Consider the following 23,527-nt stretch of genomic DNA (forward strand, 5'->3'; position numbering starts at 1 on the left):
ATCAAGATACCCTAAAAATCGCCACAACAATCTAGGCCTCCTAAAGTTTAATAATTTTGATCTACACTTACCTAGAGTTAATCTCACTAATCCTAAGTAATGATCACAGGGATTGTGATGACCACAAGGAGTCTGTTTTACTGTACTGGTAGGTGTGGTACAAGATATCACCCAGGTTCATTTCTCCCTACTTCATGTTTATTATATATTTCAACAATTAATCCAAAGTTAGATGAGGGAAATAATAAACAGGTTACTTAAAGTAAGGTTTGTTCAAATAAATATAGCTGTATAGTACAGTGTACTGCTTTGTTTTATGTTACACATACACAAAGGCCATATTGTTCATATGATAAGCTCCTAGGATTGTTATCAATCAAAATAACAAAAAATAATTCTATATTCTATGGCTTCAGTGCAGTTTTATCTTCATTGTTTCACTTTGCAAGAGACTAATATTAATAAAAGCTAACAGTATAAGAGTGTAATTTGATTTTGTCTGCTCTGTCAGCAGATTTTTTGATCTAATGTATGTTCATCTACAGTGCATGGAGTACAAGCAGTCAATTAATTTACCAGTATATGTTTTTTTCAGGCTGAGGATTGCCATGGGGAAGTTATGGGTGTGGTCAAGGATGCCAATCTGTTTGTGGCCTCCAGTTACCAAAGAAACCCACTGCTTCAGTATATCTGCTTCTATTGCAATAAAGCAACTTTATATCATAATGGTAGGTAGTCAATGTTCATCAGTCAAAGTTCATGAACTACCACCCAAAACAAGTAAAATAAAAGGGTTTTTAACTAGATATGACTGTTAAGTTGACTGTATCACTCCTAAAATTTCAAGCCCTGACAGCCACCAGTTGTTTTCATTATTCCATAAAACAATTGTGTTTTATATCAAAATTTGAAAAAAGTAAACAGAATTGAACATAAACATATGAAGGAAATAACCTTTTTGAAGACATTTCAGATGATAGCAAGAATACAGATACATTGTGTATGCAGCATGAACTTCAAGGTTGTTAGGAAGGTCTAAAGATGTATCCAAGAATACAGATATACAGCACAAGATTTAGGTCATTTAGGAAAGTCTAAAATGTACCACAGAGTTGTAGTACTCATCAGGTCTCCTTGACAAAGTTAAACCTCTACATGCAGTATGCACAGTTTTACACAGACATATGCTTGTGAAATGTTTTGTTTCCCCAAAAACATAAACATGTAGATTCAATTTGTAATGATCTTTTTTTCAGCTGCAGTTCCAGATAAAAAGGAAGAATTTGAGATAGAGAATTTGGACTTTGAGACAATCCCTGCCCACCTGGAGAAGAGTTGTATTATAGATAGATCTGAGCCTGGGGTTCTGTGTCACCAGTCAGCTGATGTCGAGTCCACGGTCAGGGACATGGTGTCAGTGGCGGTCAGAATCAAGCTCGACTCCACCCCCCTCAGTGACCTAACGCGGGATGAGAAAATCAAGGTCAGCTATCAGGAGCACTATTAGCTACATACGTGTTGTGCTGGAAATGGTACAGGTCTAAAGGGTTCAAAGAATTTAACTTTCATTCATTTTAAACATGATAGCAGTAGATCTACTGGTTGAATTGTATCTTTGTGAGACTTGATCATGCATATAATCTTGTGATGTTTTGCCAAGTTCATCTATTACTAGTACCTACAAATTATCTGCTTTATAGAGGGAATAGTTAATTCACCCAATTTTCTGTCGTGTTATTCAGAAGTTAATTTAGTCAGAAATAATTAGAGACCACTCAGCGGCTACCCTATAGTGATCAATCTGTCCATCCATCCATCCATCCATCCTGCTGTCCGTCCATCTGAGATCACTTGTTCGGAGCATTTTTTCTTTCTCTCACCTTGGCTCAATCTGGCTCATACTTCACCCACTGAGTGTCTTTGGGTAAAGGGTGTGCAATGACCTTGAACCAAGTTTCTAGATCTAAGGTCAAGGTCATAGCAGAATTATATATAAAAAACCTTGACTGGATCATATATATTCTTTCCTCTTGATCCAGTCTGGCTTATACTTCACCAACAGAGTGCCTTGATCAAAGATTGTGCAATGACCTTGAACAAAGTTTTTTGGTCAAGGTCATATCAGACTAGTTTTAACAAAAATTTCTGTATCATATATTCTGCACATACTTCACATTAACTGAACTTTAGTTAAAGGGTTTGCAGTGATCTTTAACCATATATCTAGATCAAGTATTAAGGTCATAGCCATTTTCATTAAAATTCAGTTTTTAGTCTTGCTCAGATAAAACCAAACAATTTCATTAAAGGTAAGCAGTGAGTTTGAATTTAAGTTCTATACTAAATGGAAAATTTCTAAGTCCTAGGTTGAGGTCAAAGCAAGTGTTCTGAAATGCTTTTAATCCTAATGTCCAATATTTAAGGGTGACTCTTTGAGAGGGTCACTATCTCAATAATGTCTAGTTACATTTTATATTTATTACAAACAACAGATACCAGTAAGTTCAGATAGATATAATCCATAACAAACTAAATTTATAAGAACAGTGTCCATCTGTCTATCTGCCCATCCCAGTATTATGATGTAAATTGTTTATGGCTTATGGATTTTTATTTACCTTGATCCAAGGTCATTCTATCAAGGTCAAGATTAACATGGCAATTAACAAAAAAGGGGGAGAAGGGACTAGCTAGAGTATTAATCCTTTTGAAAAGCTCAGAATTTTAAAAACAGCTATTATTATTTGTATCCTCTGTCTCTCAGGAGTTTACAGTAGCAGTTGGTGTCACTGGAGCAACTCTAAGACACAAGATGGCCGAAACAGATATGAGCTGGATATCTCAAGTATGTTATCAGCAAATCTCATTTATTTAATTAAATTATATAAAAGAAATTCTTACATTATATACATTGTAGATTGTATAATAATTGAAGAAGGAAAAACATATTCAAGTTTTCTTTTGCTTGTGTATATCTTAAGCCTTTTTCTTTTCATTAAGAAGTCAAAATCCATATAAATTGGCAAGATCATGGTCCTAAAATAGTTTTCAAATTAATTTTGTGATGTCAGCATACACACATTGTATAATAGAAGACTTCAATGCAATCAACATCAAAGTAGCAGAATAAGGTCTATAAATGGCAGAATCTTTTCTTGTAGATTTTGAACTTTTTGGATGTGAAGGACTACGACATCCTTGGATATGTTACTCCAAAAATCCTGACCGAGCTACACGTACATCTCTGGGACTGCGCCGTGGATTACAGGTCATTCTCCATTCTAATGAACACACTGTTTGTTTGACCATTACTCTTGCATATTTTCTGTTGATTATGTTTATTTTCTTAAAAGAATTTTAAAATATTATTATAGGAATGACTGTATAAATTTTTTTGTTCATCGACAAATGAATCTAAAAACCGCATCGCAAACTTTATGAAAGCCGAAGGCTTTCATAAAAAAGTTTGCGGTGCGGTTTTTAGATTCATTTGTCGATGAGCAAAAAAATTTATACTGTCAATGCTTATAATTCAATTTCAAACACAAATGTTGTTTGTTATTTGGAGTTATCGTTCTTGATATTTCTTCATTATATTGATTAGATTTGTCTCTAATTAAAGAATTTAAGAATATATATTAATTAATTGTATCCAATAAATAAAATTGTATAAAATCACGTCATGAATGATGGTTAAAATTAAAATTTTAGGGGTTTAAAATACACAATTTAAAATATACTACTATAGCTAATGTTAATCTTCTGCACCATTCATACATGTATTTCTTTTTTGTAAGGTTATATACAACTAAAAATCATTTAAGTATTGATGCACAGCCAATGAGTTAGTATTGCATCTGTGCAGAAAGTAGATAAGGAATAAGGAATCATTCTTTGAGTATTATGAGGTGATAATTTCGGTCGGGGCGTGATCAAATCAAATAAAGATTTGCTCAAGCCCCGACCGAAATTATCACCTCATAATATTCAAGGAATGATTCCTTATTACTTATATTTATAAAATTTTAAGCCATTGTACGATTAAATATTTAAATATAAATAAGCAAACCCCGCTGGCGCCCCAATTTGATGTTATGGGTTTTATAGTACAAAATCGATACGTAGTGTTATCACAGGCAAAGACACTTGAAAATGTAAATATTTCAAAATCATCTCATTCATCGAGCAATGAATGTGAAAAAGTGCAATGGTGAGAGATGGGATGAAACTGATAAACACAAAGAAAATTGAATTATTGTTTATTGCATTTGATCTTGTTGCAGACCATTGCATCTACCCACCAAAGGAGTAGTAGCAGCCAATTACTTCAGTATCTCCAGTAACATCGTGGCCAACTCCCAGACATCGCTGCTAAGGTATTTCTCCATTCACTGGAGAGTGTGACGGTGCACTCATACATCCATAGAAAAAACTGTCCTAAAAAGCTACATTTCCTTTTTGGGAGTTGATTTTAATCAACTCTCCTATGCAGTTACTTTGGCAAACCGAAAGTGAAACAGTGTTTGGACCTAAGCACAAATCATCACCACTGACAAGACTAAGTTCTTGAAAATAATAGAGAAAAATTCGATGTAATGTATGCTGAAGCATTGTTTTTCAAGGAAACATATCTATAAACACTTTGAAAATAGTCAAATTTTATATACTATGAACAATTTAGATATTTTTGTAGTCTCATGTATTCCTACACCAGAGTTAATATAGTCTCGTACAATATTAATACTATATAAGTTCTAAGTTCTAATAACTTGTAACTAACTTTTTTTTTAGACTTGCGGTACAAAGTGCAGTGTATTGAGTTATTTGTACAATGTAATCCAATGACCAAGCTTCAAACATTCGTATAATATATTGTCATATTCTTGGACTCCCTCTGCAGGTTTGTCTTGGAGGATGCTGGGATGTATTTGTCTCAAAAGAAAGGGAGAGAATCCACTGTCGACCTCAAAAAAGGTAATGTGGATCATTATAATATTAATTTTGTGTTGTATTTGATTGTCTGTTTTTCTTTTTTTGAATTTACATACACATAGATAATGAGATAATTTTTTCGATAAATTGATACAAATGATTTTAATGATCGATTTTGTTTTTACATAATTATACAGTCATGTGTATCACACATCCAGGAAATATTGGAGTGTGTTTGATACTATCTGTACATTAAAAATCTGTCAAGAGTTTTTGGATATAATTTAACACAAAATCAGTGATTTGATTGACAGCATAGTTAAAATGTTTCAGATTATGTATGTGTGCTTGATGTGGAAAGTTTTGAATTGGAATTGCGTACAAGTGATGGAAAAGATCCAAAGTTTCCAAAGATGGACTTGCGGCTCCGAACCAACAAGATCAACATGAGGACGTGTACCGACTCTTGTAAGGCTCTGTTTGAGTTGATTCGATACTTTGCTAACGATGGCGACCTCGTGGAGTATGAGGAGGAGCCCACCAATAAACGCCAGAGTCTGGACCTAGAGATGATGAATAAGGAGGAGGTATGCTATGGTTGAACAGTCAGTCATTGTAGTGTCAGACAGGCCAGACAAAATAATCAAGGAGAGAGAGATATAATATGTGATTGTTCAGAATTTAATATTCTTCCAAAATAGTATATACTTGTAATTTCAACACATGTAATTACTCAAGATGGCTCTTAAGATGATAAGATTTGCAGGTTTTATTAGTTTGTGTGAATGAACTCATGCAGCAAAACATCTGAATCTTTCTATCTCATAGGACTCTCAAAATTCTAGAGAATACACATCTACATATATCTCAATATTCATTGCTCAGAAAAAAAAACAAGGCAAAATCTTCTGACCTCACACATCTTTCAATTACAGGCCTCTAGTGATGAGGACTCAAAGAAGAAAGAGTTGAGCGAGTCCAGATTGGAAAACCTTTCCTCTCATCTGGAGGATGCCATGCAGGAATCTGGATCCGGATCAGATAATGGTGAGTCACTGCTTCCTTGGGTAATTTCTAAAATTATGGTTTAATTCCATTATCTATGGTATGAAAGTGTTTGTTCATCCACACTTTGGTTATGAACAATCAGGGTATGTGCATCTTTTCCTTGTGAGTAATTTTTGGGATTATTTCCAGATGGAATCGAAAGCTCCAAACAAAGTCCTAACAAAACAGAAGTGTTCTTTGTGGCCCAGGGGGAGAGGACGGATGCCCAGGTGCCCCCTGCAGGGGTGATGCGACCTATTGTGATAACAGCCAGTGCCGACTCGGTAACCAGTAGTGCTGTGTCAGAGAGAACTGATATCTTCAGCGATGAGGAGGAGGAGGAAGAGGACTTCTGTATCATTGACGATGCAGGGCTGGGCATCACTGTAAGTTGTTGTGATATGTACATAGGGTGTATAAGAGGAGAAGACCATTGTAAGTTGTGAAACATATAGGATGTGGAATGTATCTCCAGAGTGGAATCAAATTTTTTGATGATTGATTTTTTTATGTACATGTTTCCTTAGATGTCAAAAGAAAAGAGGACAGACAATGTTCTTCTACTTGGATACTTTTTTAAAAAGAGCGTACCCCATACTGCTTTGCCCAATGGCCAGTAAATCTATTGATTGATATCATAGACAGAACTTACACTTCATATTGGAAAATTTTATCCACATGGAAACAAATTTTCTTCTAATTCACTAGCCAAGAGATGGAAAGCCAGAGGTAAAGATATTCACCGATGAGCCGATAGAGATCAAAGACAACTACTTCAGTCAGCCTCATGGTAAAACGGATCTTCTGAAAGCCCCCGACCACTTCCCTAACGCCGAGTACAGGTACACCCTAAAGGAGCTGACCATCGTCTGGCATATGTATGGAGGGAGCGACTTCTCCGATACACCCGTCCAACAGAAACCGGTGGAAACAGAAGTGGTGATGTCTAGAAAAATGAAGGATTATGGGTAATTGCAGAGCTTTAATAATATTTATTAGCTCACCTGAGCCAAAGGCTCAAGTGAGCTTTTCTGATCACAATTTGTCCGTTGTCTGTCGTCGTTGTCGTTGTCGTCGGCGTTGGCGTTGTAAACTTTTCACATTTTCATCTTCTTCTCAAGAACCACTGGGCAGATTTCAACCAAATTTGGCACAAAGCACCACTAGGTGAAGGGGATTCAAGTTTGTTCAAATGAAGGGCCACGCCCTCTTTAAAGGGGAGATAATTGAGAATTATTGAAAATTTGTTGGTATTTTTCAAAAATCTTCTTCTCAAAAACTATTCGGCCTGAAAAGCTCAAACTTGTGTGGCGGCATTCTCAGGTAGTGTAGATTCAAGTTTGTTCAAATTATGGTCCCCAGGGGTAGGGAGGGGCCACAATGGGGGGATCAAGTTTTACATAGAAATATATAGACAAAATCCTTAAAAATCTTCTTCTAAAAAACTATCAGGCCAGAAAAGCTCAAATTAAAATGGGAGCCTCCTCAGATAGTGTAGATTCAAGTTTGTTCAAATCATGGTTCCCGGGGGTAGGGTGGGGCCTCAATGGGGGGAGAAAGTTTTACATAGGAATATATAGAGAAAATCTTTAAAAATCTTCTTCTAAAACATTATTAGGCCAGAGAAGCTCAAATTAAAGTGGAAGCTTCCTCAGGTAGTGTAGATTCAAGTTTGTTCAAATCATGGTCCCCAGGGGTAGGGTGGGGCCACAATGGGGGGATCAAGTTTTACATAGGAATATATAGAGAAAATCTTTAAAAATCTTCTTCTAAAAAATTATTAGGCCAGAAAAGCTCAAATAAAAGTGGAAGCTTCCTCAGGTAGTGTAGATTCAAGTTTGTTCAAATCATGGTCCCCAGGGGTAGGGTGGGGCCACAATTAGGGGATCAAGTTTTACATAGAAATATATAGACAAAATCTTTAAAAATCTTCTTCTAAAAAACTATCAGGCCAGAAAAGCTCAAATTAAAATGGAAGCATCCTCAGGTAGTGTAGATTCAAGTTTGTTCAAATTATAGTCCCCGGGGGTAGGGTGGGGCCACAAGAGGGGGGTCATGTTTTACATAGGAATATACAGAATTTTTTTTTAAAAATCTTCTTCTCAAAAACTATAAGGTCAGAAAAGCTTAAATTTGAGTGGAAGCATCCTCAGATAGTGTAGATTCAAGTTTGTTCAAATCATGGTCCCCAGGGGTAGGGTGGGGCCACAATTAGGGGATCAAGTTTTACATAGAAATATATAGACAAAATCTTTAAAAATCTTCTTCTAAAAACCTATCAGGCCAGAAAAGCTCAAATTAAAATGGAAGCATCCTCAGGTAGTGTAGATTCAAGTTTGTTCAAATTATGGTCCCCGGGGGTAGGGTGGGGCCACAAGAGGGGGGTCATGTTTTACATAGGAATATATCGAAATTTTTTTTTAAAATCTTCTTCTCAAAAACTATAAGGCCAGAAAAGCTTAAACTTGAGTGGAAGCATCCTCAGATAGTGTAGATTCAAGTTTGTTCAAATCATGGTCCCCAGGGGTAGGGTGGGGCCACAATTAGGGGATGAATTTTTATATAGGAATATATAGAGAAAATCTTTAAAAACATTTCTTTTCAAAACTTTATGGCCAAGAAAGCTCAAATTGTAACCATCCTCAGATAATGTAGATTCAAGTTTGTTCAAATCATGGTCCCTGGGGGTAGGGCGGGGCCACAATGGGGGATAAATTTTTATATATAGAGAAAATCTTTAAAAATCTTCTTCTCAAAACTATAAGGCCAGGAAAGCCCAAATTTAAGTGGAAGCATCCCAAGATCGTAAAGATTCAAGTTTGTTTAAATAATAGTCATGGGGTATGGTAAGGCCACAATGGGGGATGAATTTTTACATAGGAATATATAGAAAAAATCTTTATTATCTTCTTTTTAAAGACTATTTGGCCAGAAAAGCCTAAACTTGTGTAGAGGCATCCTCGGATAGTGTAAATTCAAGTTTGCAAAATCACAGTCCCTAGTGATAGGGCTGGGCCGTGACGGCAGTTTGAATTTTTACATAGGAATATATAGAGAAAAATCTTTAAAAATATTCTGGGAAAGTTTTCGGTCCAAAACTCAGTACTTAGTGTGAAAGCACAGGTTATGCAGATTTAAGTTTGATGAAACCATGATTCCCTAGAGAAAAGGGGGGCCACGAAATGGAGGGGGGGGGTAAATTGGAATAGAGAAAAATCTTCTTACAGGTACAACAACAAAAGGGGCTTGGTATTTACCCAAAAAAAGAGGTGGATAAAAATTGACAGATTTTCTATTTTTTTAGCAAGATCTACTGTACTTAGTTGTCAAGATATTTTGATACTGTAATGCTAATTTGATCAGAATTAAGGCAATTGTTGCTCAGGTGAGCGATGTGGCCCCTGGGCCTCTTGTTTGTGATAAAAGTAAATCATTCATGAAAAGAATTTAATTTGTATTGCCATAAAGGGCTTAAAAATATCAAGTCTCTCCCTTTTCTAAATTTCAGAGAATATGTAACAGAGCCTTCCATACGATTTGCCTCCAAAGGGTCGTCAGTGGACCGTATCCCGTGGACACAGCATGGAGGGGTGGGGAGGGACCACGACACTCTGATGGAGCTCCAGCTCACTAAGGTAAGACAGGTCAACTACTGGTTATTGCATTAGTCTAAATACTGAGACTAATCTCATCCAACGCCTACATGTAACCTTCTGAATTTTCTTTACATCTGGATCAAATTTTGTTGAGATGAATACTGAATTACCACTTCCAAATCAAAGCAGGTTTTGTTTCACTTTCTGAAAGATGTCTTCACTCGCTGTAGTGTTAACATGTAATGCTTTTTTGAAACAGATAAAAATGTATGTTTCAGTTTTTTTTATTATCACCAGATAGTTTACTACCAGTAATGTTGATTCATGAATTGTTACCCACTGATTAACACTGTCAAGTCCTTCTCTCAATTTCCATATTAAATTGAAAATTTATTGGATTTACTGATGTTCTTAACTGATTTTCTAAGCTAAAGTTTAATCACAAGTTTCAGAAACACAACAAAAAAGCAATAACACTTTGAATAACTGTGTCCATCTATAATGGATGTCATATATTTTTAGGTGATATTTCAGCATGAGACGTACCCTGGTCACACAGAGCAGAATAACTTTGTCCATCAATAATGGATGTCATATATTTTTAGGTGAGATTTCAGCACGAGAGGTACCCTGGTCACACAGAGCAGGCCTCTAGACAGGTGCTGATTATCAGTGATGCCGAAATCAGGGACCGACTGTCTGACTCCAAGATCAACAAGTTTCTGTACCAGTACTCCTCTGAAAACTTGCCAAAACAGACCAACTCCAACATGGTTAGAACCTAATCAAATAGTCTGTAAATCAAAAATCCAACTCTGGTTATAACTCCTATTATACACTCTGTAAATCACATGGCCAAATATAATTAAAATCATGTAAAAATGGGATTTAGCAAACAAAAATTCATTAACATTTACTACAAGAAATATGAGTTGGTAATATTTATACTTTGAAAAAATCAGTTTATAATGAGATAAGTTTATAATATGTATAACGGTACTTTGGAATAATCTGTGTATAATGTCCTAGCTGTAATTCCTGTATCCACCCTATACCTCAGGTATTTCTGAACCATGATATATGTCTTTAACAATAGCTAAACAAATTGATTGAAACTTAGTCATTATGACATTTAAGAATACAAAATATCCATCACTTGATGCTTTCCATTCAGGTGTACATAAAAGCATTACACAAGAGACCAGATCCCAGTGTAAAGACTGAGGAGTGCTCACTGAGAGTTTCTCTACAGCCACTGAGACTCAATATTGACCAGGTATCTAGCCAGGTTTTGTTCCTCTTTGAAAAATAAAGCTTTTTAAAAATGGCCACAGTTTTTTGCTTGCAATATGTAATTTTTGATCCAGAACAAAGACATCAATTTTTCTTACATACAGTGTATTCAAAGAGATGATGACAAAAAAAACAAAATTTTAATGGTGCAAAATTTTTTATTTGCAATTTTTGTATGATTTATCTATAACATTTAAAAAAAATGTCTTCTTTATATTCAGGACTCCTTGTTCTTCCTGAAGAAATTCTTCACAGAAATAACCGGTGGTAATGTAGATAATCCCTCTGACCCTGACCCCAAACAAAGGGCAAGGTCAGTATCTGGAGCCAGTGGAGCTCCAGCCCCTGTGATAACAGTTGGTCAACCAGAGTGCCCCGGGGAGGAAAGAACCCCCCAAGAACTATTGATGAAGTTTGATGAGATGCAGCAGAGCTTAGCCAGTCAAGGATCGGTGATGTCATCTGCCTCTGTTGCCAGTAGTGACTCAGATCGCACGGAGCAGTCTCAACCAGTGTTCATCAAGTACGAAATTCATTTAGTTAATGTGTCAGTACTAAATGGACACAGTTGTCTTGCAGTTGTGTCTGATAAAGTGTTTTTTTATACATCCTGTTAAAAAGGCCATAAAGAAAGCATTATTGCTTGTTTTGAACTTCTATATCTATTACATTTGTATATGGTTATATTGTAGAAACTTCATGTTTTCTCCTGATGTGCCAATCAGACTTGACTACCATGGAAAGAAATGGGTCGACAGAGAACATGTAAGTTCTGAAATATCTCAAGTACTGGTGCATTATTCACTCTGAATTTTACAAAAATAAATTACCGCTATCATAATGATAGTACACATAATGCAATATTTGCTCTAGGTTCAAAGAACAAACTGTATTTTAAAAAATTTAAATAAATAAATCTGAAATATTGTGTATATGAGGCAGTATCTATATAACTTCTCTTATTTCTCTGAACTTTAGGGGACCCTGGCGGGTGTGTTGGTGGGACTGGCCAGTCTTAACTGTTCTGAGCTGAAGTTGAAGAGGCTAAATTATAAACATGGGTCAGTAGCACTTTGAAAATTTCTCTCAGAGAAAAATTCAGAGGGTTTCAATAAAACTGACAAATTTAGATACTGTAGATTCCTAATTAAATGCAAGGAACTTATATCATGTAAAATCGTGAGAGGCACTTCAAAGATCTCGCTTGTATTTTTTGGACAGATATAAACTTTAGAATATATGATAAAAGTTTGGCAAGAAACTATGATAAAAGTTTGGCATTCACAATTTGATGAAAGATGGTTGAATCGCGTAATGAAGTACTCACGTAAAATAAGGAATCTTCGGTAGCCTCTGCCGTGATTTCATCAATAATTGCTGTATATCTATTACGGTATTTGATTTTTTTGATGAGTCTATCCACACCATCAAAGTATTGAATGTGACACAAATTCTCTCACTAAAACTTCTGTCAATTCATGTATCCTTGAAAGTGATATTTACTCAATCTTCCAAAACTGATAACTACAAGTATTTTAATTTGTTTGAGCCCCTCAATTTACTATAAATATTCCATGGAGTGATCTTTCCTTTACAGGCTTCTAGGGATGGATAAGCTTCAGGCTTACTGTATCAATGAGTGGATCACGGACATCCTGAAGAAACAGCTTCCCAGCATTCTGGGCGGTGTAGGACCAATGCACTCATTTGTACAAATAGGTAAAACTATATAAAAGATAGGTACTCATTGTAAATTTGTAAGGTTAGAAATATGATTATATGTATGCTTGTCCATCAAAACTAGCACATGTATAATGCACGGTAATTCTTCCTCCTCTAAGCAATGGGGCAGTCAATTTTAAGTAAAACCATATTAATATTTAAGATAATTATCAGGAAGAAAAAATCTCCGTTAAATGTACAAAACTTAATGATAAAAGTTATTATGTTTAAAATTGATTCTACTTTGTGTAATTTTAGCACAAGGAATTCGAGATCTCTTTTGGCTGCCTGTGGAGCAATACAAGAGAGATGGCCGATTTGTTCGGGGGATGCAGAGAGGGGCGACCTCCTTCTCCACCTCCACTGCCATGGCGATGTTAGAACTGACCAACCGAGCCGTCCAATCTGTTCAGGTAAATCCACATCTGAGAAAGGTACACTGTATTGCAAAGGTATTTACTGTGAAAGCAGAAATATTCGTAGATTAGATTTAGTTAAGTTTGTTATCAACAAAATTATATCCCTCATGAAAATCTTTATGGTTTCATGTTTAATGTGGTTATATAAAAAAATGATATTCAGTTCAGGAAAAACCATGTCAGATCTGAAGTCAACCAAGTTTAATCTCCAAAAACAATTCTGCTTCTGTACATGTGTACTGGTATACATATAATTCATAAGGAATGATTTTGTAATTCAAAGGATCATTTTCTTAGTTTTATAAGCTATTGTTTGATAATTTAATAGTACGTTGCTGAAGTGACGTATGACATGGTGACGCCTGGACCCAGCTGTCGAGTTCAGCGACGCAGACTGAGGGGTCCTCCAGCTGATGTCAGAGAGGGTGTGGAGAATGCTTACATCGCCATAACAGAGGTAATTAAATACACTATTTAACAAATCAAATTACATAACCTATTTTTAATTTCTGTAGCTTTTCGAAACAGTTGATGTGTCAGGAGATTTTTTTTTCTGAAAATGCAAGTAAAAACGAAATTTAATGTATTTCACTATGTGATTTCTAAAACCGCTGGAAATTTAATGTATTTCACTATGTGATTGCTAAAACCGCTGAAACTCTTTGCAGGGCTTCAGTAACACAGCATATAACATTGTGGAGGTGGCAACAAAAGAACACCAGCAGAAAGGAATGACGGGGGCGGTGGGGGCGGCCATTAGACTGGTTCCCCCAACAGTTCTCTCCCCTGTCATCATAGCCACTGAGGCCACCTCCAATGTCCTAGGGGGCATGAGGAATCAGCTGCAGCCAGATGCTAGAAAAGAAGATGAAGAGAAGTGGAAAGGGAACCAGACTTAAGGGACTAGTCAAGACTGTTACTGTTGACTTTGTTAAATGTATTATCCAGCCTTGTGACTATATATCTTCCTCTTCATGTGCAATATGCAATACCCAGAACATTGTGAATGAAAAACCAAAAAAATTAGGGAGGTAAAGCAGTTACATATTGCAGGCATTATTGACTTCCATTTCTGTAATTGTATTCCAATGTAAAAAGTGATATTTTATTAGTTAATAACATAGACAAGATTTTTAAGAAATAAAAAAGAAAACATGTAAGAGGTATCCACTTTCAATTCTTTAGAATATATAATAATATGAAATAAGAATGCCTTCTTCTTTTGGATTTATAGTTAAATTGATACTTTATATTTATCGCAGTCTCATTTATACATATGCAGTACTGGTAATTCATATTTTTGTGTGTTGTTAAATACTGGCTTGCCACCCTATGATATTGTACCTGTGGATACTATTGTATTTTAGTGATATTTACTTATGTTTTGTGAACCTAGTGGTTTGCATATTACCTAACATCAAAAATCATACAAACACAAATGCTATTTTCAAACTGTGGTAAATATCCCTCGCCCAGAAATGTTCATGTTAACAGTACAGAAGGGTTGGAGTCTTGTCTACTAGTCGATGCATAGTTGTATAACTACAGGGCTTTCCTTACAAAAGAAATGCGTTTTATATGTAAACATGTAATGCATGGTTGTTGTTGTTGTCAGTCAGCTGACTGATCATGTGATGTTCATGAATGATGAAGTTCTGTTACAGTTGTTTGTTTGCCAGATTTGTAAATCATTGTGCAATGTTCATATCAGTTTTATTGATTTGTATCATATGTGATAAATTTTATAATTCATTAAATGACAGAAACTGTCTTCAATAACGTTTATTTTATATATAAACTAACTTGAATTTGGAAAAAGTAAAATTAATGTTATGACACTGGTATTGCATCATTTCAAACCATCTAAGTGAAGACGAAAAAGCAGACACTCGTGAAAATCTTCCCTGCATTTACAGTTATATTGCTGTATTATATTTGATACCCCCTAACATATGATAATTAAAAATATGCCAGATAATTGAAAGTACATGCATGTTTCTCTTCTTATTCTGTGTCAAAAAATCATGCTCACGCTCATGAATCCTTACTTTGTAAGAAAAACATCCATAAATAAAATATTAATGTTCATCGGTCTCTCATATACCGAGTTTCTTTTCCAGAACCATCCGATAGATATCTGACTTTTTCAAGCTTTATTATAAATGATTACTGTAAAATGGATTATATGGTTAGAACTACGGAAATAATTATTAATATAAGTTATAAGTCAACTTCACTCACTCAGGTGACCTATTGCAATTGGTCTTCGTCCGTCGTCGTGCGTTGTGCGTCGTGCGTTAACAATTTTACATTTTTATCTTCCTTTTGAAAACTACCAGGTCAATCGTTACAATTTTTGGTGTGAAGCATCTCTATGGTAAGAAGAATCTAAATTGTGAAATTCATGGCTCTACCACCCCTGGGGTGCCACGGGCGGGGCCAAATATGCAAAAAAGGCCAAATTTTCAAAAATCTTCTTCTCTACTCCCACGCATGTGAGGAAAAAACTGGTTGCATGGTTATGATATCCATGAAGCCCTCTACCAAAATTGTGAAATTTATGGCCCCTGGGTCAGGGGTTCTGGCTCGATTGTGGGGCCAATATGGTAAAAATGTTTTAAATCTTGGAAAATCTTCTTCTCTACTACCATACATATTTTTTGAAAACAAGATGCATGATTATGATGTCCATAAAGCCCTCTGCCTAAATTGTGAAATTCATGACCCCTAGGTCAAGGGTTCAGGCTCTAGGGTAGGGCCAATATGGCCAAATAGTAAAAATGTATTAAATCTTAGAAAATCTTCTTCTCTACTATCATACATATTTGTTAAAAACTAAATGCATGGTTATGATGTCCATGAATCCGTCAACCTTAATTGTGAAATTCATGACCCCTTGGTCAGGGGTTCAGGCTCTAGGGTGGGGCCAATATGGCCATATAGTAAAAATGTATTAAATCTTAGAAAATCTTCTTCTCTACTCCCATATATATTTGTTAAAAACTAAATGCATGATTATGATGTCCATGAGGCCCTCTATCAAAATTGTGAAATTCATGACCCCTGGGTCAGGGGTTCAGGCTCTAGGGTGGGGCCAATATGGCCAAATAGTAAAAATGTTATAAATCTTAGAAAATCTTCTTCTCTACTCCCATATATAATTTTTGAAAACTAAATGCATGGTTATGACGTCCATGAAGCCCTCTACTTAAATTGTGAAATTCATGACCCCTCGGTCAGGGGTTCAGGCTCTAGGGTGGGCCCAATATGGCCAATTAGTGAAAATGTTTTAAATCTTAGAAAATCTTCTTCTCTACTCCCATATATATTTGTTTTAATATTCTACGTTTAATATAGAAGTCACCGACCGACCCCCCCCCCCCAATTCATAAAATCATTTTGTTTTTCTGGCCCGATTTTACTTGATCTTTGATCTCGGACCTTTAATTTCAACTAATTACCATTCTAGATTACTGTACTAATTACCAGACCAATTCGTTCATTAATAACAGAGTTATGAAGTTTTTGGCATTTGAGTTTCAATTGTCGTGTTTGACATGTACTATAAAATAATTTTAACTCCCAAGCCCTTCACTTAATCCTAATGAAAATTCGTGAAAATGAACCTCGGACCCCATTCTTATTGTCTGTGAAATATGCAGCGGATTGAACAATTAAGACGAAATTCCTGAGATTAAACAGCGCCTTTTGCCTATACGTGGAAATTAAATTTACACAGTACACCCACCGACCCCCCCCCCCCTTCCTATTCACAAAATTATTTAGTTTTTCTGGCCTGATTTTACCGGATCTTTAATCTTGAACCTTTATTTTCAACCTAGTTCAAGTCTAGATTACTGTACTAATGACCAGACCTTTTCGTTCATTTTTAAAAGAGATATGAATTTTTGGGCATTCGAGTTTCGATTGGCGTGCTTGACATGTACTGTAGAAAAAAATTCTAATTCCCGAGCCCCTTACTCAATCCTAATGATATTTTGTGTTAATGTACCTCGGACCCCATTCGTATTGTCTGCCAAATATGCAGAGGATTGAACAATTAAGAAGAAATTCCTGAGATCAAATTATTAAAACGAGTATAGTCTGTACGAGGACTTAAAATCTACATAGTACAAGGGATGTAAGCAGCCGCGTAATATTTCTGTTGCATGTATATATTTCTTGTTTTCCGTTTAGTCTGTATCTACGATAGCGTGTGAACTACTTATGAATGTTAGAACTGTGGAAATTACCGTCATCAAATTTTTACTGAATAAATTTACGTGTTACTGATTTCGTTATTTCTACATTTATAAAGATTTTATCAATCCTGCTGAAATAAAACAGTCAAACATAATAGTAAACGACACGAACAAATATTCTCAACACTGAAATACATGGGTAAAATGTATCAGTCATTGTTTTAGGACTTCCCCTAATTGTTGATAACCGAATCCGAGATCCACACCTCAAAATTCTATTTTCGATTTATTTAAGACGAAAATCAAGCTCGGGTCTTTTCACCCCCCTCCAGACACAAACACGCATCAATATTTCAAATGACCTCGCACTGTTACCAAACCTGAATAGTCAGACATCTTACACGTTGTTTTTCATCTCATACAAAAACTCAGCTCCTCTCCTGGGCGGAAACGCCCCAAATTCAAAGACAAATTAGGGAATTATTTCGCGTCAGCCAGGTTTTGAGACACCTGGAAAGGATGTGTGTTCTAATCTCGCCGAAGCCAAGATTTGTTCTTTCTCTCTATTTCTTTCTCTCCTTTTCATTTAATTTTTAAACTAAAATATTCAACATAAAAGGGTTGTTGGACTGTAGTGCAAGTTGAAAAACACTCTTCAATTAAGATTTAGACAAATACAGTCTTTTATTATTAGGGTCTTCCGTCTTCAGCGGAAGACCCTTCTATTGTTATTGTTATTAGGGTCTTCCGTTTACAAAGGCAGACCCTCTTTTTTTCTTTTTATTACAGGTCATTAGACCTGTTATTAGGTCAAAAGACCTCTTATTTAATATGAAATAAAATGGGGCTGGTCCTTTAAATAAGGGATCAAACGGGGTGTATAATCCTTCATCTATCGCTCTTTTAGATCACATCTGCATTTCCTGATATGATTCGTTGATGAAGATAAGGTGGCTCTATACACCCACAGTTTAATCCAATTTTCAAAAGAGGACCACAAAACATATACTTATCAAATATTAAAATGACGATAGGGATACTATAGGTATTTTTAAAGAATTTTTTAATGTTTTTTCGTGTTTTTGTAAAATATTTTTTAAAAAGACAACTATCAACACATTGAGAGAAATTATTTTGTTATATGATGGATATTTCCTTCGGACACATAAAAAAAATATAACACTTCTTAACATTCAAAAATGTTATTATTGCAATTTTTTTTAGTATTTCCCCAAAACATATTTTTTCATATTTTCTTACTCTGTTGACAAATCATCTGAAAAAGTTACTTGATGTTATAAGAAAAAGTATTTTAATAAATGTGAAATAAAAAAATTGAATAAAAACAATTGCAAATAAACACAAAAAATATTTTAAATTTTATTTGGTATGAAAGTTCCTCATGTAAGGGTTATCGTTCCTAAGTCCCAAGGCCCAAACACCTTGGGGACTTTTCATTTCTGAGTTGAAGAAAATTTCCTAAATATAATGTTGGAATGATAAATACATGCATATTACATTATAGACTTTGCCCTGTATAAGTGAATGTTTTCGCATTAGTGCAAAACTAAAGTCAAATAAATAAAGGGGAACATTGACTAGGCTAATAGGATTTATGTATCCCAACCTGAGAGAAATTCAAAGCAACCCTCTCACCCCCGTTAGGTGTCGATATTAATGTGCATTAAAGTATATTATAATTGAAATATTTTCACCTGTTTAGAATTTTCTTTCACGGTATTCAACCAAAAAATACGTTTTAGAAATTTTTGGAAAGTTAAAAAATTTATTGTTTTCAACAGGATTCGAACTCATGACCTACTGGTTTGTAGTGAACCCACTAACCCACTGCGCTACGGTGTAACATATCGATGATGCTAAAGAAACTCTTAAAAATTTATACTTGATTTTATTGTTTATTTCGATAAATAATACCACACAACGCGAAGGTGTCACATACCACATTACTTGTAAGTAATGAATATTCCAATTATCAAATTAAATCTATCCATTTAACAAATTTTTCAAAATAGCGGTTCCCATACAATTCACCTCAGTTTAAATCAGCCAGTACCGGAAATGCATGTTTCCAGATTTACTTTTTTGCGTACTGCGTCATCAAAAAGTGGTGTATAGAGCCACCATAAAAGGCAAGGTCATTTCCTCTTCTAAAAATCGGACGGAAGACCTCCTCGTTGCTCGCAACGAGATCGTGTCTAGTTATTATTCTTTTTTTTTCTCCCACGTTTTCTCAAAAACGCTTCAGCCGATTTTAATCAAACTTTCAGATCTTGTTTATGACAAAATTTGTAAGAAAAGTACGTGGGATTTTTTTGGTCGTCACTTCCGGTCCCGAGATAATAAAGATTTTATGTTTTTGCTTGTTCACGAGTTTTCTCCAAAAGTATTTAAGATAGAACTTTTAAATTTTCAGGGATGGTAGAAAGTGTCCAGCCGCAGTGTACTACGCATATCCGAACGTCCGCTGTCACTTCCGGTCATCACCGGAAGGAAACAAATAAAGTCATTTTTTAACTTTTTTGTTTTGAATTATTTTTATGTTACTATTCAATAGAGACACATAAATAACTTCAGAATATGAAATCTGTTTTAAAATCGATCCATGCATTCTCGAGATTTTAGGCTTCAAAGTTTTGAAGCGAGAGTCCGCGTAGCTCAGTCGCTAAAGTGTTGGACTTGTGCCCAGGCGACCCGGGTTCAGTTCCCGAGTGTCGAACGTTTTTTCTAGGTTTGTTTAAAGATTTTATCTTTAAAATAATTGATTTTAATGTTTTCCGTTTTATATTTATTGTAAATAAGAATAATACCAGCTTTTTGCGTGGACCCTGAGGTCCACGCAGAAAATATATAAGCGAGGTTAAACCGGATGCTATGGGGAAAATTCAGCCTGCGCATGAGCTAGCCTGGTTCCTGTGCGTAATGGGTAGCTCAGGGAACCAGGCTAGCACACGTTTATCTGAATCGGGATCGGGATTCCGTGCCATATCCACACTTAAGTTCAAAGGCGCTGTAATTGTAAAGTTGTAGGTAAACAGTACAGAAACAAAGTATTCCTTAAAAAAAATGATTGGCATGTGATATGACCTATCAGTATTATGAAATAAGTTAATGTTATGCCGAAACTACAACATGCATTAAATAGCATAATTTGCAATGTTTTGTTGTTTTCTGAATACACATGTACAACTTAACTTTATTTTTATAGTAGGTGAGGCTAGAGAACTTCCCAATTAAATTTGTTTAAGCATTTAAGTATGATTGAATAATTATGTCACTGTATAAATGTTTAAATCTCAAGAAAAATGCATCAAAATATGAAATTTTTAATTTACACAAAGCTGTCACTGCATAGTTAACGAAGTAGTGCGAATCGTAATGTGTGCGCAAATAGTAGAATTCACCGAATGCCTGATACTATACATGCAAACTGATAGATAGATCATAATTATTTTAGAAGTATGAACCCTTTAACTTTTGAGATAAAAAGTCAGGGCTATATATACATATATATATACGTTATACAACGTACAAATTTAGTGGTTAAAGCAGAGGGCTAGAGTCGGTGGAATCTCTGATAATTTTAAGGATTTCACGTTTTCATTGGAAACACATGCAAATGGTCCACGTATTGTAGTCCTTTTTTAAAGGACAGCAGCTTGTTTTTTCATTACAAATAGATGGCTTGTTTCTGTCAGCAGTTCGCTAAATTCAAATGCACGTCGCATCGCAGGCATCAAAGACGTGCCGCCGAAGTACCCCTGCAGTACGCTGGATTGCTTTGTCGGCATCAAAGAAATGCCGCCATCTCAATGACACACACAATATTTAGCAATGCACCCACGTTTAAGTCAGTATTTTACATGACCTTAAAAGGAGAACTGATTAGTATTTATTCACATATATAGATACACGCATGCATGTATATAAATGTGTTTTTTGACATACGTTGCTGATATACTGATTCCCTAAACACTATAAAAAACTAGAAAATAACTCTCTCTCTCTCTCTCTCTTTCTCTCTCTTTCTCTCTCTCTCTCTCTCTCTCTCTCTCTCTTCTCTCTAAAGTACAAATGTTTTAGCATTTGAATAAGAACTAGTTCAGGTAACATGTAGTCAATTGGATAGTGGCTAAATGTACATTGGCATCCAAAAATTATACATGTTTTTATTTCAAGTTACTGGATAATGTCTATGGATTCAAATAATTTGAAATTCATTGTTAAGTGATTGTCTTCTTACTGATTGGAAGTCAACGCTAAAAAGTCATTTTTATTTAAGACAGTGTACTTTTTCCTTTTTTGTGCATGTCTATATACTGATACAAATCTGTTGCCTGTCTGGGATTAAGAAAAACCTCCGAAATTTATACACGTAACTACACAAACGAACGGGTGACTGCGACAATGTTTGAAAACTGACCACCCGTTTATGAGTGTTTTAGCCTAAGAATAAACAGATGTAAAAAAAAAAATCAATAGTTACATCTTTCAAACAACGCTTATACATTGTTCTAACATATGTATTTTATTTAGAAATTGATCTTGGGCCTTTAATTTCAACTAAGTACTATTCTAGATTACTGTACTAATTACCAGACCAATTCGTTCATTATTAACAGAGTTATGAAGTTTTTGGCATTTGAGTTTCAATTGTCGTGTTTGATATGTACTGTAAAAAAATCTAACTCCCAAGCCCTTCACTCAATCCTAAATATAATTCATTAAAATGAACCTCGGACCCCATTCTTATTGTCTGTCAATTATGCAGCGAATTGAACAATCAAGACGAAATTCCTGAGATTAAACGGCGCTTATTGCTAATACCTGGAAATTAAATTTACACAGTACACGCACCGACCCCCCCCCCCTCTTATTCACAAAATCATTTAGTTTTTGTGGCCTGATTTTACTGGATCTTTCATCTTGAACCCTTTTTTTCAACCTAGTTCAATTCTAGACTACAGTACTAATGCCCAGACCTATTCGTTCATTTATAAGAGAGTTATGGATTTTTGGGCATTTGAGTTTCGATTGGCGTGCTTGACATGTACTGTAGAAAAAAATTCTAATTCCCGAGCCCCTTACTCAATCCTAATGAAATTTTGTGTAAATGTACCTCGGACCCCACTCTTATTGTCTGCCAAATATGCAGTGGATCGAACAATTAAGAAGAAATTCCTGAGATCAAACGGCGAGTATAGCCTGTACGGGGACTTAAAATTTACACAGTACAAGGGATGTAAGCAGCCGCGTATTATTTCTGTTGCATGTATATTTCTTGGTTTCTGTTTAGTCTGTATCTACGATAGCGTGTGAACTATTTATAAATGTTAGAACTGTGGAAATTACTGTCATCAAATTTTTACCGAATTAATTTACGTGTTACTGATTTCATTATTTCTACCTTTATAAAGATTTTATCAATCCTGCTGAAATAAAACAGTAAAACATAATAGTAAACGACACGAAAAAACATTCTCAACACTGAAATACATGGGTAAAATGCATCAGTTATTGTTTTAGAACTTCCCCTTATTGTTGTTAACCGAATCCGAGATCCACACCTCAAAATTCTATTTTCGATTTTTTAAAGACGAAAATCAACTTCGGGTCTTTTCACCCCCCCCCCGACACAAACACGCATCAATATTTCAAATGACCTCGCAATGTTACCAAACCTGAATAGTCAGACATCTTACACGTTGTTTTTCGTCTCATACAAAATCTCAGCTCCTCTGCCGAGCGGAAACGTCTTCAGCGGAAGACCCTTCTATTCTATATACTGATACAAATATGTTGCCTGTCTGGGATTAAGAAAAACCTCCAAAGTTTATACACGTAACTATACAAACGAACGGGTGACTGCGACAAGGTTTGAAAACTGACCAGCCGTTTATGAGTGTTTGAGCCTAAGATAAACAGATGTTAAAAAATCAATAGTTACATCTTTCAAACAACGCTTATACATTGTTCTAACATACGTATTTTGTTTAGAAATTGTGTAATATGTGATATTTAGAATTTGATATTCTACGTTTAATTATAGAAGTCACCGACCGACCCCCCCCCCCCCCCCCATTCATAAAATCATTTAGTTTCTCTGGCCCGATTTTCCTTGATCTTTGATCTTGGGCCTTTAATTTCAACTAAGTACCATTCTAGATTACTGTACTTATTACCAGACCAATTAGTTCATTATTAATAGAGTTATGAAGTTTTTGGCATTTGAGTTTCAATTGTCGTGATTGACATGTACTGTAAAAAAAATCATAACCCCCAAGCTCTTCACTCAATC

General features: G+C 35.3%; 1 protein-coding gene across 1 annotated transcript in view; it reads left to right on the forward strand.

Moving 5' to 3' along the window:
- The window catches only part of LOC128178824 (autophagy-related protein 2 homolog B-like), a 59,036-nt gene extending 44,256 nt beyond the window's left edge, over window positions 1-14,780 (forward strand). Inside the window, exons 22-41 of the mRNA XM_052846186.1 lie at window positions 596-728; window positions 1,257-1,483; window positions 2,765-2,845; window positions 3,162-3,268; window positions 4,284-4,376; window positions 4,901-4,974; window positions 5,266-5,519; window positions 5,868-5,979; window positions 6,130-6,365; window positions 6,688-6,947; window positions 9,488-9,614; window positions 10,181-10,348; window positions 10,750-10,851; window positions 11,090-11,391; window positions 11,561-11,633; window positions 11,847-11,929; window positions 12,466-12,587; window positions 12,849-13,003; window positions 13,338-13,466; window positions 13,678-14,780. Of these exons, the coding sequence (XP_052702146.1) occupies window positions 596-728; window positions 1,257-1,483; window positions 2,765-2,845; window positions 3,162-3,268; window positions 4,284-4,376; window positions 4,901-4,974; window positions 5,266-5,519; window positions 5,868-5,979; window positions 6,130-6,365; window positions 6,688-6,947; window positions 9,488-9,614; window positions 10,181-10,348; window positions 10,750-10,851; window positions 11,090-11,391; window positions 11,561-11,633; window positions 11,847-11,929; window positions 12,466-12,587; window positions 12,849-13,003; window positions 13,338-13,466; window positions 13,678-13,908 (3,069 nt within the window). The 3' untranslated portion in view covers window positions 13,909-14,780. The remainder of the gene's footprint in view (window positions 1-595; window positions 729-1,256; window positions 1,484-2,764; window positions 2,846-3,161; window positions 3,269-4,283; window positions 4,377-4,900; window positions 4,975-5,265; window positions 5,520-5,867; window positions 5,980-6,129; window positions 6,366-6,687; window positions 6,948-9,487; window positions 9,615-10,180; window positions 10,349-10,749; window positions 10,852-11,089; window positions 11,392-11,560; window positions 11,634-11,846; window positions 11,930-12,465; window positions 12,588-12,848; window positions 13,004-13,337; window positions 13,467-13,677) is intronic.
- The last annotated feature ends 8,747 nt before the right edge of the window (window positions 14,781-23,527 follow it).

This window comes from Crassostrea angulata, chromosome 3, assembly GCF_025612915.1.
Source record: "Crassostrea angulata isolate pt1a10 chromosome 3, ASM2561291v2, whole genome shotgun sequence".
Classification (NCBI taxonomy): domain Eukaryota; kingdom Metazoa; phylum Mollusca; class Bivalvia; order Ostreida; family Ostreidae; genus Magallana; species Magallana angulata.